A 19,456-nucleotide genomic window follows, 5' to 3' on the forward strand; every position below is an offset into this window, starting at 1 on the left:
AGCTGCTGGCGACTTAAGATAGTCCGCTTGCCGGTTTTCTACCCCTGGAATGAAGATTGCAGAGAGACAAGGAACATGTTCTTTTGCCCATGTCAAAATCCGATTCACCTCTTTCTGAGTGCCCTGAATGCGGGTGCCTCCCTGGTGATTGATGTAAGCTACTGCAGTAGCATTGACGAATTAAATCCGAACTGGGTGGCCCTGTAACCTGTGTGTCCAGGTTCAGAGGGCTAAGTATACTGCCCGTATTTCCAGTATGTTGATGGGCAGGCTCCTTTCGGTTTGGGCCCAGGTTCCCTGAGCTGAAGCTTCCTCCAACACTGCTCCCCAGTCCATTAGGCTGGCATCCGTAGAAACCACCTTCCAGGTGACTGAGAGAAAGGATCTTCCTTTCTGCAAGTTTTTGGTCTTTAACCACCAACTGAAGCTTTGGCGCACCTGTGAAGACAGGCGCATGGGTAAATCCAGAGCGTGGATCTTCCCTCTACAGGCGGCAAAAATACTGCCTTGAAGTAGTCTCGAATGAAACTGGGCGTAAGGGACAGCCTCGAAGGAGGCAACCATCTTCCCCAATAGCCTCACGCAAAGGCGAATAGATAGTCTTTTCTTTGCTTTGACCTTGTGGATCAGATCCCTTAGCGACTTGATCTTTGGCTCTGGACGGAATACCTGGCTTTGGCCTGTGTCTATGATCATGCCCAAATACTCTACCCTTCTTTGGGCTTGTAGAGAGGATTTTTGTAAGTTTACAATCCATCTTAAATGCTCCAGGTATCTTATTGCGGTGAGCGCAGCGTGATCTAATCCTGCCTCTGACTGATCTATCACGAGTAGATCGTCTAGATAGGCTGTTATCGCTATGCCCTATGCCCTCAGATTTGCCAACAGAGGGGCTAGCACCTTTGTAAATACCCGGGGCGCAGTAGCCACACCAGAGGGCAGAGCCACAAACTGGAAGTGGCGATGTTCTACCGCAACCCTTAAGAACTTCTGGTGAGTGGGATGGATAGGCACATGTAAATATGCGTCTTTGATGTCTATCAACGCCATAAATTCTCTGCCTTGTAGGGTGGCGACCACTGATCCAATAGTTTCCATTCGGAAATGGCAAATGTTCAGAAACTGATTTAGAGATCTTAGATCCAGGATGGGTCTGACGTCTCTGTTTGGTTTTGGGATCACAAAAAGGTTTGAAAAAAAACCTGAACTTTGCTCTTTTAGGGGTACTTCTGTAATCACCCCTTGGGACAGCAAGTGATCCAATCCCTTGAAGAAGGACGCTCTTTTTAGTGGATCTTTGGAGAGCCTTGAGCTTCGGAACCGAGAAGATGGGATCTCTCGAAATTCCAGCTTGTACCCTAGGGATCATGTGGATACTACCCATCTGTCCTGGATTTCTGTCTGCCATGCCGCTGAAAACTGACAAAGCCGTCCCCCCATTCGACCGAGTGGAGGCGCCTCTTCATGAAGAGGCTTTAGGGTTTAGCTTGTTAGCCCTTGAACCCCACTGCTTCTTGTTCTTCTGGGCCTGGTCTTCTTTATCCTTTGTGGCTGGCTGAAAATGCCGCTGCCACTGGCTGAAGGTAGATTTACCAGGAGCCGGGGAGAGAGAATGTTTAAAACAAGGTTGCTTGTTTTTCTTCTTCTCTGGTAATAGAGTGGTCTTCCCACTCGATATCCGATATCTTTTGGATATATTTTTCCAAATCTTCCCCAAAGAGGTGTTTGCCATGGAAGGGGAAACTGGGCAAAAGTTTTTTGCATGGTGCCTCTGCTGACCAATGCTTTAGCCAAAGAATTCTGCACATATGCACCAGCTGGAGTGTAGGACGAGATGCTTGCGGAATCGAATCTCTCATAGCATCTATTGTAAAACATAAGGCTTTAGGCAAATTCTCCCACAATTTTACTTGTTCTGGAGACAGCTCCTTCAGCCCCTGTTTTACCTGGTCCTTGAGCACTTGACACATGCCTACTGCTGCTACAGCAGGTTGGGCAACTGAACTGGCCAGAAGGAAGGAGGATTTTAGTAAAGATTCCAACTTCTTTTCTGAAGGATCTTTAAACACCTGTACATTATCCACTGGACAAGTCAGGTTCCTATTTACACAAGAAATGGCTGCATCTACAGAAGGCAGACTCCACTTCTTGGAAAACTCTTCCTCCATAGGATAAAGAATATCAAACTTCTTAGGAGGTGAGAAACGCTTATCTGGATGTATCCAGTCTGCGTAGATTACAATTTTTAATAACAGATGAACCGGAAATGCACCTTGCAGGGATTTAAATGAACCCAGGGAGGAGACAGGTGATTCAGTTAACTCCGAAGAGGGCAACCTGAATGTTTCAGCATAACCTTGTACCTGTGACCTTAGCATCTGGGAAGCAAAGAAGGGTTCCTCTGATATCCCTGATCCATCCGACTCCTCGTCCCTGTCCTCTGTAGGTGTTACCTCATCCTCATCCTTCTCTTCAGATTTTTCTGAAAGGGGATCTAAAACCACCAAAGAAGATCTGCTTCGCTTTTTGTCCTTTTGCAAGGACTTTGCGATTAGCATTGTGATCTTCCCTTCTAATTTTTCGAGGGCTGCGATAAAAGTGTCCTCAGTGTCATATGCAAGCCCAGGTGCCACCGGAGAAATTGTTACCCCTGATAGTGGCAATGACTCCTCCTGTATAGGTATGTCAAAATTTATAGGGGAGGAAGGTACCAAGCAGGCACGGCCTGCTTTCTTGGTCCCTGAATTCTTTCTAAGGGATGACATATTACCAAGCAACAAGCCGAGGTACCACAACGCATATACTACTGTGCTCCGTTTAGCAATCTACATAAAGTATGCAACTTAAACAGTTTCATGCCATAGAGTAGATGTCTCTCTTGGTAGTGCCCCACCAACCACATAGAGCTTACGTGCCCCCTGAATGCTGCTGTGTCTCAAAGGAAGAGCTGCTGGCCTCCGAGATTCCTTTATGGCTCCTGTATTAAGCGCCATCTTTCAAACTGGCGTGCCTGCGCCGGTGTACACGCTCGCAATCCCCCTCCTCCGCCCCCGCCGAAGCGCACCCCTAGGGCAAATGCGCGACCTAGGGCAAATGGCGGCTGTCCTGGGACGAGGGGGAGCCTCCCCCTGCTTATTCGGACTGTGCTGAGGCATTCCTTACCCAGCGTTTGGAGGAGAGAAGCGGTGGCCGTCCTTATGCAGTGGTGAGAGAAACTCGGCTCTTTACTCCCTCTAGTGGCGAAAAAAGAGAATACACCTTACTCAAAATTGGAAAAAGGTCCTTAAGATTGTTCTTAGGATTCCTTTTCCTCTTTCCTTTATCCCTGCCGCAGGTTTTTCTACTGAAATTTCAGACAGCACCAATCTTCACCCATCACGGTGGGTTTTGTGTGCCAACCTTCAGGCATATGGGTTCCAATTTAAAGGAGACCTCTCCCCTGGGCCTTGTAAAAGACTCTTACCAGGACTTTTAGCTTATGGAGCGAAAGTGCTGGACCTTAGAGCCCAGTTCTCCGAAGAGAGACATTACAGGTGATGCCTCGTGCATGAGGCCCGGATCCCATCCAGTTTTAGTGTAATTTATTTGGAGTCTTGGATGGATCAAAAAGCATAGCTCTTTTTACCCCCAGAGGGTCTCTTTGGCAGAGCTTTCTTTAGCACATCCTACACCTTTAGACATTGGCGAAAAAACTGAGGTACTTTCCTGATGGGAGGGGTTATATGGAGGGGAACTGTCTTCAATTGGTTGTGCCAGTGTCCAATCACTGCTGGTGACTCTTGACCCATTATGTAATGACTGGCTATGTGTCCCGTGGTGTACGAGAAAGAAATAAACCTTTTCAGTAGAATGACTTGCCTCGCAACAGGATCTCCTTAATGAAACTGGGGCTGGGCATAGCTGGTAAAAGTGGGCTTCACATAATTTCTTTAATATCTTCAGTGGCGGCCCATCCATTAGGGACACAGGGGCACCACTGCGCCCTAAGCCCACCCAGTTGTGTGACAATATCGAATATTCGCCATTTTCACACTGGTTCTCCTCTCGACCAATCAGGAAAAGGGTCTGAGACCCGTTTCCCGATTGGCCTGAAAGGAGAAGCATTACGATCGGCTGCCGAGGAGAAGGGAAGAGACGTCATGCAGTGGAAACCCGACCCACAAGCCGTCACAGAGGAGCGCTCTATAGGCTGTCATCTCCCTCCAGCAAGAGCTAAGTACAGAGTCAGGGATGCAAGTTTGCTGTGCCCACTGTACCCATCCCCTGCCAGGGTGGGCTTCAAGACGGAGAGGGGAGACGAGGAAGTTGTGACACGGAGAGGGGAAGTCGGGGGTTGGGTGATGTGTACGGTGCAGAAACAAAAAATAAATCTGCGCTATCTGTGCAGTAAGCGGCCACAAACAATCTAGTGAAACAAGAGAGTGATACAAATATACAAAAACAATTAAGTGGCGCTAAAATAATGATGAATGGATGTAAAGAAATGAATCAACACCAGGTGACAAAAATGGAAAATCCATATATGTATCAAATAACAGTGGGTCGTTTGAAAATACACTGTTGATGGATGATTCCAAACACCACAGTGAAATAGGAATAAATAGGATGTGTAAATAACCACCACCGAGAGAGGAGGCTTACCGGAGGTATTGAACCCTAATAAGCATACGCTTAGAGGGTCAATACAGGCTGTGTATAGGTTGATGAAAACCACATCAATCGGATCTGGATATACAGTTGGAACGAACTGTAGTCGCATAGTGTAATACCGTAATAATATTGAAATTTAATAACGGTTAAAAACACTTACAGTTTCGATAGAAACAAAGGGCATCAATAAAAAGTTGCGCATGGCAGCAGCAGAGTCCCGTCACGTTTCGCAACAGATTGCATCATCTGGTGCAATCTGTTGCAAAACGCGACGGGACTCTGCTGCTGCCATGCGCAACTTTTTATTGATGCCCTTTGTTTCTATCGAAACTGTAAGTGTTTTTAACCGTTATTAAATTTCAATATTATTACGGTATTACACTATGCGACTTTGTTTTCTTTTAAGTACCTTGGATACGATCTGATCCCTTGTGAGTCATCATCGAGCCGTTGTCACTCTCCCTGCTCTGGTCTAAGTGATGCTTTCAGGCCATCGTTCCAACTGTATATCCAGATCCGATTGATGTGGTTTTCATCAACCTATACACAGCCTGTATTGACCCTAAGCGTATGCTTATTAGGGTTCAATACCTCCGGTAAGCCTCCTCTCTCGGTGGTGGCCGACCAATGGAGCACCAGCCGCTACTAAATATCTTTAATTTATATTAAAGAAAACATAACACCACTCAAACTTCTTTCAAGTCCAGAGTCTTTGGACATTTTAATTGTCTGCACTGGGATGACGTAACTTGCACTTGTGCAGGAAAGTTACATTGTCCTGTCACCTTTCTTCCTGCATTGTACAAATTTGAGGATTAATTGTATACTAAGCTGCACATGCATGGCTGCTAGTGTAAGATTTGTTAAAAAAAATATTTTATGGAAGAAGAGACATACAGAGTACATACTTTTCCACCATAAATACTTAGGAATATCATACATAGAGCACATTTCATTCTTGCAACCACTGGTTGCAGAAAATACATTTGCTGGATTCCCTCATCAACACAGACAGTGTTGATGTGGCAATCCCTCCTGCTGGGCCATTGTCTTTGCCTGGTGGGGGCGGAGGAAGCCGTCCCCGCCAAGGGAAGACAGTGGTTATTGGTAGCGGCTATAGCAGCCGCTGGTGATAATTGCAGGAAAAACCCAGCATGATGCCCATACACAGTACAAATGTGTATGGCCTGCCCTACCTGCCCAGATATGTTTTTCATGAACCCTTTAGTCTTGCTTTAAATTAATTGTGCCTTATATTCTTTAACAGTACAGGAGATCTTTAATATCCTATCCAGCATGAAAAACTTGGCTTTAGTCTTGATTTTTCCTATTGAAATGAATTCTTATTCTTTTTACAGGCCTAGTGCTTTATCACCATTATGTTTCTATATATACTTTTTGTCCATACAGTATAAAACATAAAGCAATTACTCAAACAATGCAAATTAATTAATGCAGAGCTAGAGTCTGCATGGAAATAAGACCATTCATTTTCAGTATAACAGTAATTACCTGATTTCTAATTGTGTTACTGCAGTCTGGAGCTGTTGCACCCGTTTGTCTGATGAGTCTTCCTTGCTCCGGGCTGCCAACACCTCTTCTTCCTACAGAGGACACAGAATGGCTGCAAAATAACCCATTTGCAGTACTAACAAAAGCACCTGGATCTCTTTTTGCTCATAATGAGCTGAAGAGATTGCAAAAAACATCATTACATATACATTTTCATAGCTCAGAATGTTTACTTATTGATTTTTAGAAGTGTCTCAATTATGGCTTGAAGCATAAAGACGCACATAGACAAATCTCTTCCATTTTTGCTACACCTTTGGGGGCTATTGCCAGCAGTGAAATATCCACTAGCTTATCAGTAATGAGCCAGGGCACATGCTGGATCAAGATTTCACACAAATACCATTAAAGAGAAATTTTCTCTGTGTGAAGTCCGATATGACAAAACAAAAAAGTAAAAGCATTTTATAGAAGAAAAATAAAATAATACTTGGCATACTAAATAAAAGATGGTTAAACCATAAAAACAAGTTCTTTCCACCTGGAAACAAATTTCACATTATAGGATTTTGCAGCAAGTGAGAACTCTATCCCTTCAAAAAAAAAGAAAATTAGATGCAGAGAAGGGATGGATAGTGTGATCTTGGACAAACTGCCATGTGGGGGTCAAAAAAATATTGTTTGACCCCACATGGCAGTTTATGCAAAAATCGCACTATCCATCCCTTACTTCTCTGCATCCTTTTATTGCCACCAACTTTGCAGTGGAGAGATATGCAGGGATAACAGTTTGTGTTCATTTCGTTTTGGGAAAATGTCCCTACGCAGAAAGCGTTTGGTCATCTAAAAGTCATATCCAACTTAAAGACCAATATGGTAAATTGGCGTTTGTATGTCCTTTCACACACACAAAAAAAAATGGTTTCCTGTAAAAAAACAGGCTGATTGTACCCAAGTTGATTGATCGATCAACTTGGGTGCATTCAGCCTGCCCATACATGATTAGAATCTTGGCCGGTTCAGCAGGATTCAAACTGTTTATGGCTGGCTTTAGTTAGGCAATTCTCTTGGCTCTTTGCCAAACATTTAATTTTTTTTGTTTGGGAAGGTTTAAGTCACCAGCTCTCTGCTCACAGAGCACTGTAAACTAAGCAATCAGGGGTGTTTGATCACTCAGTTCTCAGTCTTAGGCTGGCTTCACACTGAAGCGTCAGTCGCGGTGACGGTATAGCCGCGCTATTTGTAGCGCGGCTATACCATCGTGTTTACCGCGATATTCGGGCGCTAGCGGTGAGGTTTTAACCCCCGTTAGCGGCCGAAAAAGGGTTAATACCGCCTGCGTTGCGGCGGTATTACCGCGGTATTACAGCGGTATTACCGCGCTTTCCCATTGATTTCAATGGGAAGGCGCGGTATAGGAGCGGTGAACACACCGCTCCTATACCGCGGTAAAGATGCGGCTAGCAGGACTTTTGGAGCGTTCCTGCTAGTGCATCGCTTCAATGTGAAAGCCTTCGGGCTTTCACATTGAAGAGTACAGGGCATGATTTTTCATGCGGTATAGCAGCGCTATTTTTAGCGCTGTACCGCATGAAAAACGTCCCAATGTGAAAGGGGCCTTAGAGCCAGTGTGGGACAGATGCAGAAACGAACCAATGCTGCATCCACCTAGGTAAGTATTTTTTCAGAAAAAAAAACAAACACTTCTCTTTTAATTTCTGCTAGATCACTTCATGCTGGCCCCTTTTGCAGGTATAGTTATGTAAAACATAACTTTGTTTGAAATAATTGTTTATGGGGAGGGGGGGTTATTTACTAAAGGTAAATACACTGTGCACTACAAGTGCACTTGGAAGTGCAGTCGCTGTAGGTCTGAGGGAGACATGCAAGGAAAATAAAAAACAGAATTTTTGCCTGAACATGCTTACATGATTGAAATCAGCAGAGCTTCCCCTCATTTCAGATCTCCTCAGATCTACAGCGACTGCACTTCCAAGTGCACTTGTAGTGTACAGTGAATTTTCCAATAATAAATCAACCCCATTGTCTCACCTTGCTCTGCACATGCTTAGTTGCTCTCCATTTTTAGGCACTGCTGAGTTTGTAGAGGCCGATCTGCTGACAGCCTTAAAGCGGAATTAAAACCCTCCTTAAGACCCCTTTCCAACCGGAGCGGTTTTCAAGCACTTCAGCGCTGGAAATAGCCTCCGCTAAGCACCTGAAAACTGCCTCCCATTTATTCCAGTGTGACTTTTCACACTCGGGCGGTGCACTTGTGGGACTTGTGGGACGTTCCATAAAGTCCTTCAAGCAGCATCTTTGGGGCAGGTTGGGAGTGAAAATGTATGCAAATGCAACTTAGTAAAGAAAATAGATTAAAATAAATAAAAAAAAATGTTTAAAAAAAAAAAAAAAAAAACCACACTGCAACCGCACGGAAAATGTGCACAGTGAACACAGATTGCGGTGTAAATGAGTCCTAAAAGCGGAAGTCTGGATCCCAAAAGCAGCAAACTGTCTTAGCTTTCAATTACTAGGTATGCAAATGCTTTTTCTGCCTATGACTTCCTTAATAAAGATGCCTAGTGATTATGTGAAGAATCATTCTCCTTCATACAGAATCCTTTCTAAACGTTTCTTACAAACTATTTCCACAGACCAATTAAATAGCCAGAGGATCCTGCACATCTATACTGGCTGAGCACCAGGAGAGAATCTTTTTTTTCAATAACAGTTTTTTATTTTTGAAAAAAGGGCAGTACAAAATATGGCAACATATCTGGTGTAAGAGAACAGAAGAGGTACACAATTCCAGCTTAATGTGCTTACACAGTGGTTTCATAGTTATTTGTACTATCAGTAGCTTATAAAATAACAGGATTCAAACAAAAGAGAGAAAGGAAAGAGGAGGTGGGGCGGGAAGGGGGGGATGGGTGAGTGGGAGAGGCAAGTGGAGAGGGAGAGAAAAGGAAGAGAGAAAAAGAAAAAGGAGAGGATAGAAAAAGGGAGAGAGGAGAGGGGGAAGCAGGCAAGAGGGGTGGGTGTTGTAGCATACCTCGGTGGTCTGTCGTCGGCTCACGGCGGGTCCTCCCTCACATGCCACCTCTCCCAGACAAGGTCATGATCCTCTAGTCTGTCCCGGGTTCCTAGCCGTCATTTTTTCCATGAGTTCTACATCCTTGACCCTAACGTAGAGGGCCTCTTGGGTTGGGGGCATCGGTTTCTTCCAGTTTAGTGCTATCAAGCACTTTGCCGCCGTGATAATGTGTCTTAACAGCTTTTTATAAGGTTTGGCTATGCGAGGTTGGGACAGGCCCAAAAGGAATAGCTTCGGGGAGAGGGGTATGGGCACCTCCAGGAGGCGGGTCAGGAGCTCTCGTGTCTGAGTCCAAAACGGGACAATCAAGGGGCAGGCCCAATATATGTGAAACAATGTGCCCCTCGCTTGGTTACATCGCCAGCACCGGTCAGAGGTGGAAGGGTAGATCTTGTGGAGAACGTCCGGGGTCAGGTACCAAAAAAACAGCACTTTGTATGCATTCTCCTTATAAAGGGTACAGATAGAGCTTTTGGCCGCCTGTCTCCAAACCGCTCCCCACTCCTCCTCCGAGAGCACCTCCCCAAGCTCCCTCTCCCATCGAAGCATATAGGCGTGTTTACCGTTTTGTTGGAAGGAGTGTTCATTTAAGATTTGGTATATGTCTGATATAAGGCCCCTTCGAGCTGTGCCCTCTAGTATAATGCGCTCAAATGGGGTTGGCTTCGAGAAGAGGAGCCGAGGGGCTACTGTGTGGGCGTAGTGGCGGATCTGTAGGTAGCTGAAGAAAGCTTGTCGTGGAATGTCATGTTTGGCTTGAAGATCAGCGAAGGAGTGTAGGGTGCGGGACCTGGGATCTACTAAATGGCCAAAATGAAATAGGTTTCGCGAGGCCCAGGGCCATGACATCGGGTGGGTGAGGCTTGTCGGTACTTTAGGGTTATAGAGAAAGGAAGTCAGCAGGGAGCTATCAGATTTCAGTCGGCAGCCTTGGGCTAGCCTCCTCCATATGCTTTGAAGCTGCCGCATGGAGCCTAGCAAACGTCCTGGCTCCACTGACGCGTTCGCGTTCCAGAGGAGGTTATTGGGGTGAATTGGTGCCAGCCAAATCTTTTCCACCTCCGTCCACCTATTGTAGGACTTCTGGGGAAACCATGATGCCACCGCTCGTAGCTGTGAGGCCTGGTAGTATTTCACCAGGTCTGGGAAGGCCAGGCCTCCCTCGGTTCGCGCCGCCGTCATGACCGAACGTGGGATCCTGTGGCGCTTGTAGTTCCACACATATCGGAGGAGGTCTGCTTGTAGGGCTCGCAAATGGGCGCATGGGACTGGGATGGGAAGGGTCTGGAACAGATACAGCAGTTTTGGAAGGATCACCATTTTTATGGCCGCTATCCGGCCCAGAAGGGATATCTGATGGGGCTTCCATTTATGGATCAGCGCCCTGATCGAGCTATAAAGGGGGGGGAAATTGGCCTGGTACAGGGATGCAAAGTCCGGGGTCAGATGGACCCCCAGGTATTTCAGGGAGGTCCGCCTGTTTTTTAGCTGACTCAGCGTTCCTCTTAAGGGCCGATGAGATGGCCATACAGCGTCCCCTGATTACCGCTTTATGAGCGGCCCACAGTGTGGTGGTGGATATGTCCTGCGTATCGTTTTCGCTAAAATACAATTGTAGGGCAGTTTCTATCTCCATTTTGGAGGGGATGTGCTTCAGGAGGAAATCATTCAGTCGCCAGTTACAAGGCCTGCGGTTGGGAGCGGTCAGATCGAGGGTCAACGTAATGGGAGCGTGGTCAGACCAGGAGATGGGTAGTATCTGTGCGGAGCTAGTAGCGCGTAGCGTGGTATTATTAACTAGAAAGTAATCTATGCGTGAGTGTGTGTGATGGGGGGATGAGTAAAAGGTAAACTGGCGATCCCCTGGGTGAAGCGCCCGCCATGCGTCAAATAGAGCATGTTTCCTCGTAAGCTGGCGAAAGAGCTTGGAGTCCCGCAGGGCCCTAGTCTGAGAGGCCCGGGGGTTCACTACCAGGCGATCCCAGGTTGCTGAGTGGGGTAGGTTGAAGTCCCCTCCCACCACCAATAAACCGTGGGGGGAGCGGGCTAGGCGGGCGAGAACCCGGCCCAAAAATCTGTGCTGATGGGCGTTGGGGGCGTATAAGGTACACAGGGTTATGTCTCTCGAATGCCACGTTCCCCTCAGGATGATAAAGTGGCCCAGGGGATCAATGTAGGTGTCGGTGCAGGTAAAGGGGGTGCCCCGTTTGACCAGGATTGCAACTCCTGCCCGTTTGCGCGAACTAAAGGCCTGGTATATTAAGGGGAAATATCTAGCTGCGAACGTAAAGGAGTCGCCCTTGGAGAAGTGCGACTCCTGTACCATTATGATCTCCGCCCCCGACTGCCTGAATTCCCTTAGTGCTAAATGTCGTTTCTTATTAGAGTTGAGCCCGTGTACGTTCAGGGATAGCAACTTAGCCATGTTGTGGGTGGTGTGGTCGTGAGTCATACTTAGCTGGAGTCAGGTGCGCTACGTCTGGTTCTGGGAGGGTGGGTGGAGGGGCCGCCGGGCCGGCAGCCACCGAGGCGTGCCTTCGGGTCTTGCCTGCTCGAAAGAGGAGAGAGAGAGATCTGGAAAGAAAAGGAGAGGTGTAAGCAAATAAACAGAGGAAGAACACAACATTATTCAACAATAGGGGTCCAGGTGGCCCGAGGGCCCCCGGGACCCAACAGTTCCTTGAGGACCTCCCGACCAAAGAGTCCAAAAATGTGGGTCGGGGGGGCAGGGGGGTGGTGTGGATAAATTCCACCGTGGGGGTTGGGGAAGAAGGAACTTTCAGGCTATTAGCCATGGGGGGGTCCGTAATCAGAAGGGTAGCCTCTACGGGATCTCGTCCGAGACTGGCCCGATATGTAGCTCAGGGGTAAGGCTAGGGCAACCGGGGGTAAAACCAAAAAAATGTAAACAATGGGCAAAAACAAAACTTGAAAGCTTCATGTAGTGCTCAGGGCGGCTCTTGTGGCCAGGATGACCATCTCATGTAGGCCTGTGCCTGGGGGAGTTGCGGCCAGGGTCGCGGCCTCTGGGGCGCCTAAGCGGCGGGACTTTCTGCCAGACCACCGGTGGTGGGGGTGGTGTAGCCACAAGGTCCCAATCTGGCAGCTGGGGGACAGGGATGTCCAGTGTGTTGCAGAAGGTGTCCAGGTCCTCTGGGTAGCGTAAGGTGGCAGAAGTTCCCTGGTGGCTGGCGGAGAGACTAAAGGGGAAGCCCCATCGGTACACAATGTCTTTGTCCTGTAAGGTGCGGAGCAGGGGTTGAAGAAGACGCCGTTTCTGGAGGGTAATCCAGGAAAGGTCCGGGTAGAGCTGTAGTGGATTATTGTTGAAGACTAGGTTACGAATGGGGCGGGCTTTGCGCATTATGGCTTCCTTCAGCGGGTAGGAGTTTACACGGCATATGACGTCCCGCGGTTTGGAGGCAGGGCCCTTTGGCTTGAGGGCTCGATGAGCCCTATCCATCTCGATGGTCTTGTCTGCTGGTTCGCCCAGAATGCCATTGAATAGTTTCTGGAGGGTGAGCTGCAGGTCCTCGGCCCCCTCCGCTTCGGGGAGGCCGCGTATGCGGACATTGTTGCGGCGCCCCCTGTTGTCCAGGTCTTCGATGTGCCGCTGCATGTCTCTGAGCATAAGATGATGATCTGATGCCTGGATTTGTGTGCGGTGCACTGCCATTTTAGTCTCTTGGATCTCCTCCTCTGCCATCTCCACTCTGTCAGCTAAGTGTTTGAGACCCGTATGGAGAACTTGAATTTCAGCGCGGCAGGTCGCCTTGACGTCTTCAATTAACTGTTTAAAGTCGTCTTTCGTGGGAAAGGCCTGCATATAGGACTGCCATGGCGGAGGGGGATAATGAGAGGGTCCCCCGGTGTCATGCGTGGGATGGAGTGGGTTGATGGGGGATGGCTGGTGGCTGGGACCTAAGTCCCCATGTTTTCTGGCTTAGGGGGGGGGTTGCTGAGATGCGTCCCATGATGCGGACCAGGCCCGAGCCTGTACCTCCATAGAAGTGGGGGCCCCTCCGTGCCATGGGGCACAAGTGCTTGCCATTGAGGCATATGAGGGGGGAGAGATCCCTCTCCTATCCCCGGCCCCGAGATGGATGGCCGGGTGAATAAGCCCCTGTGCTGCGGGAGAGGTGGATTGCGGCCTAGCACTGGCCGGGGAGCTGCCTTGCTGTGGAGAGCCTATGGAGGCCTGGGAGGTGCTGGTGGCTTGCAGGGCCGGGAAATCCTCCCGATTAAATGTGGGTGAGGAGAGCTGGTCCCCGCTTTGCAGCTCAGGGTCTGGGGCAGAGCGGAGCAGGCGGGGGAAGGCCCCCGTACATTGAGTGTCCTGGGGGCCATAGAAAGCCGCGGCCTGTGCCGCGTGGTCTGCGGCAGGGAGATGCGGATGCGGGGATCCACTCACCGGCTGCTGGGAGCCATCCGGGCTCGACGGCGAATCGGATGTCCTCGATCGGGTCGGGGATGGCTCCGGATGGTGAGGTGAGTGAGGGGGAGACGTCCCTGTGCTGAAGGCGGCAGCGTCCGGCGCCATCTTGTCTCCTCCGCCCGGCGGCATGTCGGATGGCCGAAAATAGTGCTTCAGGGTCGAGGATGAGCCTGGCGGGGGTTGGGATGTTCCCCGAGCCTTAGTGGACCTGGTGGTCCGCGATCCGCCCATGGATGGCAGGAATTACCCCCGTTTTGTTGCCTAATTGCTGCGGGCTGGAGAGGAGCTCTCAGGGGATGCTTCCTTCCAGGCTGGCTTCCGGTCACGCCCCCCCAGGAGAGAATCTTGATGCAGAAAGTTCACCAGACTGTCTACCCAGCAGTGTAAGGCCACTTCAGTTTTTGGAACACCGAAACATCCATCAGGGTTGCCCTGGACAGAATTTGGCAAACAACTATAGATGCAAGCAAACAGTTGCATGGCTGAGCTTCACGGAGCAAAAGAGGCTTTGAGGAGGGCCTTAAACATGAAGATTCACCACTGGCACTTTCTAATTTTTGTGGTAGGCCTCCTCTACTGGGTACTGCTATGTCAAACCTCCTGGGAGGCCTGTACACTTTTTGTATGACCGTGGCCAGTCCTCAAACAGGACAGCCTGTACTAGTGGGTGAACTAAAAAGGACCTAGTAGGTTTCTTGGACTTGGGAAGAGATATCATACTGTTGGTCTTGGGTCTAGTGTCAAACAGGAACTCACCGCATCCGCTAAAACCTTAATAGCCTCTCTCAGTTTAGGAGAGATTGAGAGAAAATGCCCATCCTCCCAGAAGTTTTAGACATCTAGGATTTACTTTCCCATCTACTCCCTCCTTTCATTGGTTGGGAAGCAATGCTGCTGTGATGGACGAGTCAAACAGTGACTTAGCATGGGACACTCACTGGAGCCGTTACACCTAAGTGCATCCATCATTCAATATTAGAATAGACCATTTCCCCTTCATGTCTGCCATAGTAGCCAAAAATGCCTCTCTGGTTAAAAAGGAAGAATGCAGAGTCCCCGGAGGAGATAAATGGAGACTCCAAGGTCCAAAGACACAGGTGCAGAGTTTTGAGAGGAACCCTGAATAACATCGTCATGGCCCTGTGCACAGTGTGTGCTGGCCTATCTTCTCACCCCATTCCACTTCTGTCTGATGTCCATCGTGAGTGGGGAAGGAAATCCCTGGGCATACTCACAACCCCCTAATCAGTGCAGTGACTGTTGCAGAGCAGAAGGGGTGCAGTTGTGCTGTGACGGTAGGCTGCTCAATAACCCGTTGAAGGCTATAGTTCCCAAGGTGATGCAGTACTCTTCAGTCCAGTAATATAATTACTAATAGAATTACAAGCTAAAAACCTAAGGACACAAATACAGGTTTGCTGGATGTGGAAGGGGTTATCATACTTTGCTTGCCAGTGTCCTCACCTGGAGGACCGGACCTGAAGGTCAAGATCTATAGGAGCTATTTCACCTGTAATGTACAATTAAGAAAATAACATTTCCTCTGTATATACCACTGAAATCAATCAGATGGAAATTATTTTAAATATGCATTTTTTTTTTTAAACAAACCGTTTAAAATAGGAGCAGGAAATATGTGCTTGCAAGAGGATTTGTTCTTTATTGAAAATCCCCCCCAAAAATGTCAACAACATAAAAGCAGATCTGGTTGTATGTCATGGACTCATATTTTCAGATTATACAGAGGATAAAGAAGAAAAGTGCAAAATGACTGCCTTAATGGACAGCTATAGGTGGGAACATCAGAGTTACTCCACACTAGGTCTGATGATCAGCATTTGGGTTAAAGTAGAACTGTGGACATGCTATGGAAATTCAGATATTTACATATTCCTAAGAAGGAGTATATCATTTTTTGCCCCATGCCCTGACCTAAACTGTCCACTCCCCCCCCCCCCCACACAGATCCGTAATTGCATCTCATGCCGCAAAACTTCTACTGTAAAGCACTTAATTATTAAAGTGGTGCTAAAGTAATTTTTTTCCCCTTAAATCATATTCTAAAAAAAATATATATAGACTATATTACCAAAAAGTATTGGGACGCCTGCCTTTACATGAACTTTAATGGCATCCCTGTCTTAGTCTGTAGGGCTCAATATTGAGTTGGCCCACCCTTTGAAGCTATAACAGCTTCAACTTTTCTAAGAAGACTGTCCACAAGGTTTAGGAGTGTGTCTATGGCAGGGATATGCAATTAGCGGACCTCCAGCTGTTGCCAAACTACAAGTCCCATCATGCCTCTGCCTCTGGGTGTCATGCTTGATGCTGTCAGAGTCTCGCTATGCCTCATGGGACTTGTAGTTTGGCAACAGCTAGAGGTCCGCTAATTGCATATCCCTGGTCTATGGCAATTGTTCAAGAAGCGCATGTGAGGCCAGGCACTGATGTGGACGAGAAGGCCTGGCTAGCAGTCTCCGCTCTAATTCATGCCCAATGTGTTCTATCGGGTTGAGGTCAGGATTATGTGCAGGCCAGTCAAGTTTCTCCACCCCAAAACTGCTCATCCATGTCTTTATGGACCCTGTTTGAGCACTGGTGCACAGTCATTTTTTAACAGGAAGGGGCCATCCCCAAACTGTTCCCACAAAGTTGGGAGCATGAGATTGTCCAAAATGCCTTGGTATGCTGATGCTTTAAGACAGGGATCTTCAAACTACGGGCCTCCAGTTGTTCAGGAACTACAATTCCCATCATGCCTAGTCATGCATGTGAATGTCAGAGGTTTACAATGCCTCATGGGATGTGGAGTTCTGCAACAGCTGGAGGGCCGTAGTTTGAGGATCCCTGCCTTAAGAGTTCCCTTCACTGGAAAAGCCCAACTCTTGAAAACCAACCCCACACCAAATGATTTGGGTCAGTGCACAAAGCAAGGTCCATGAAGACATGGATGAGCGGGTTTGGGGTGGAGGAACTTGACTGGCCTGCACAGAGTCCTGACCTTAACCCGATCGAACACCTTTTGGATGAAATAGAGCTGAGACTGCGAGCCAGGCATTCTCATCTAGATCAGTCTCTGACCTCACAAATGGGCTTCTGGAAGAATGGTCAAACATTCACATAGAAACACTCCTAAACCTTGTGAACAGCCTTCCCAGAAGAGTTGAAGCTGTTTATAGCTGCAAAGGGTGTGTCAACTCAATATTGAACCCTATGGACTAAGACTGGGATGCCATTAAAGTTCATGTGCATGTAAAGGCATGCGTCCCAATACTTTTGTTAATAGAGTATATGTGTATATACATACAGTTGTATTCAAAATTATTCAACCCCCACTGAAATTGATTGTTTTGCCCAGTTTGACATTGATTTTGATCATCCTGTCATCCTGCTTACAATTAAATCAAAGAGGCACGTGTAGTTCAGACAAATATAACATAACATTTATAATGAAATAACCACAAATGTCTTTTCTGTGCTCACATCATTATCAGTTTTATTCAACCCCCAATTGACATTCAATCTTAGTACTTAGTACAACATCCTTTTACAGTTATAACAGCTTTTAAACTTGAAGCATAGCTTGACACAAGTGTCTTGCAGCGATCTACGGGTATCTTCGCCCATTCGTCATGGGCAAAAGCCTCCAGTTCAGTCACATTCTTAGGCTTGCGCACTGCAACTGCTTTCTTTAAGTCCCACCAGAGGTTCTCAATCAGATTTAAGTCTGGTGACTGCGATGGCCACTCCAAAATGTTCCAGCCTTTAATCTGCAACCATGCTCTAGTGGACTTGGAGGTATGCTTGGGATCATTGTCCTATTGAAAGGTCCAACGTCTCCCAAGCCTCACGGACTGCATCACATTGTCATCCAATATCTCCTGGTACTGAAGAGAATTCATGGTACCTTGCACACGCTGAAGCTTCCCTGTACCTGCAGAAGCAAAACAGCTCCAAAGCATGATTGACCCCCCGCCATGCTTCACAGTAGGCAAGGTGTTCTTTTCAAAAAGGGAGAAAGAAAGGCACACCAGCCTCGTGTACTACCGTTTGACAAATTTTAATGGAAGAATAAAATAATGAAAACTACTCACAAACGAAGAATGATAAAAGGCTTGTCAAACGATAATTGAAATACCCCTCGAACCACACTCCAGAATGTAGGGGGGGGTGGCGAGGTGCGTTGCTGCTGGCTGACGCGTTTCGAGGTGACAGAGACCTCTTCCTCAGAGCCCAGCCCAGGTGTTCTTTTCATCATAGGCCTTGTTCTTCCTCCTCCAAACATAGCGTTGATCCATGGGCCCAAACAGTTCTAATTTTGTTTCATCAGTCCACAGAACACAATCCCAAAACTTCTGTGGTTTGTCCACATGATTTTTGCATACTGCAGTCGACTCTTCTTATTCTTTGGAGACAGCAAGGGGGTGCGCCTGGGAGTTCTGGCATGGAGGCCTTCATTATGCAGTGTGCGCCGTATTGTCTGAGCAGAAACTTCAGTACCCACATCTTTTCTCAGTTCCTCAGCAGTCACACGGGGACTTTTCTCCACTCTACGCTTCAGGTAGCGCACAGCAGTCGAAGTCAGCATCTTCTTTCTGCCATGACCAGGTAGCGTTTCAACAGTGCCCTTTGCCTTGAATTTGCGAATGATGCTTCCTATGGTGTCTCTTGGTATGTTTAACATCTTTGCAATCTTCTTATAGCCATTGCCCTTCCTTTGAAGAGTAATCACCTCTTCTCTTGTCTTCCTGGACCATTCTCTTGACTTCACCATGTTTGTAACCACACCAGTAAATGTCTAGAAGGAGCTGAGTAACACAGTCATTTTAAAGCCGCCTAATTGGTGCTTATTAGGCTTTATTGCTGCTCCCTGACATCCACATGTGTTTTCAATACCTGATTGAAAACACTTCAATGAACCTCTGTTCTTCAGAGTGGTAGGCCCCGTACACACGATAGAATCCATCCGCTGAAAAATCCCAGCAAATGGGTTTCAGCGGATAGATCCTATGGTGTGTACACTCCAGCGGATCTGTTTCCGCGGATATTTCTCCCCTGGGATGGATTCCAGCAGATCGAATATTTGCTGACATGCCAAACAAATCCATCTGCTGGAATCCATCCCAACGGATGGATCCGCTGGTCTGTATAGACTCACCGGATCCATCCGTCCGAAGGGATCCCCCGCATGCGTCGTAATGATTCGACGCATGCGTGGAATTCCTTATATGACATCGTCGCGCACGTCGCCGCGTCATAATCGCGGCGACGGCGCGACACGTCATCGCCAGAGGATTTCGGCGCGTGAGTACACTCCATCGCATTAAAATCTGCTGAAATCCTCGAGAGGATTTATCCGCGGAAACGGTCCGCTGGACCGTATCCGCGGATAAATCCTCCCGTGTGTATGGGGCCGTAGTCTTTAAGGGGTTGAATAATTGTGTAAATGAAGAATTCACAAAATAAACATTTACTACTGTATTACAAAACCAATTGATGTCATTTTAGTTGCATATGGTTCTTTAAGAAGTCCTTGTAGGATTTCATTCTGAATACAATTACAAATGTACACTAAATTCCCTAAAACCCTTTACAGCATTGGGGGTTGAATAATTTTGAACACAACTGTATATATTAATTCATTGGCGCTTGCTTCTTCAATTTTCCTCTAGCCATGGTGCTTGATGCCCATTTTCTCTGTGCCTCCTCCTCAAAAGCGGCGATTGAAGAGTAGCGTGGCTTTTCCTCCATGTGTCCCTCTT

General features: G+C 47.5%; 1 protein-coding gene across 2 annotated transcripts in view; it reads right to left on the reverse strand.

Moving 5' to 3' along the window:
* Positions 1–19,456, reverse strand: part of SCLT1 (sodium channel and clathrin linker 1) — a 274,496-nt gene that overhangs the window by 121,104 nt on the left and 133,936 nt on the right. For both annotated transcript variants that reach the window (XM_040330836.1, XM_040330841.1), the window contains exon 12: positions 6,163–6,254. In XM_040330836.1, coding sequence (XP_040186770.1) covers positions 6,163–6,254 — 92 coding nt within the window. The remainder of the gene's footprint in view (positions 1–6,162; positions 6,255–19,456) is intronic.

Source organism: Rana temporaria, chromosome 1 (genome assembly GCF_905171775.1).
Source record: "Rana temporaria chromosome 1, aRanTem1.1, whole genome shotgun sequence".
Lineage (NCBI taxonomy): Eukaryota > Metazoa > Chordata > Amphibia > Anura > Ranidae > Rana > Rana temporaria.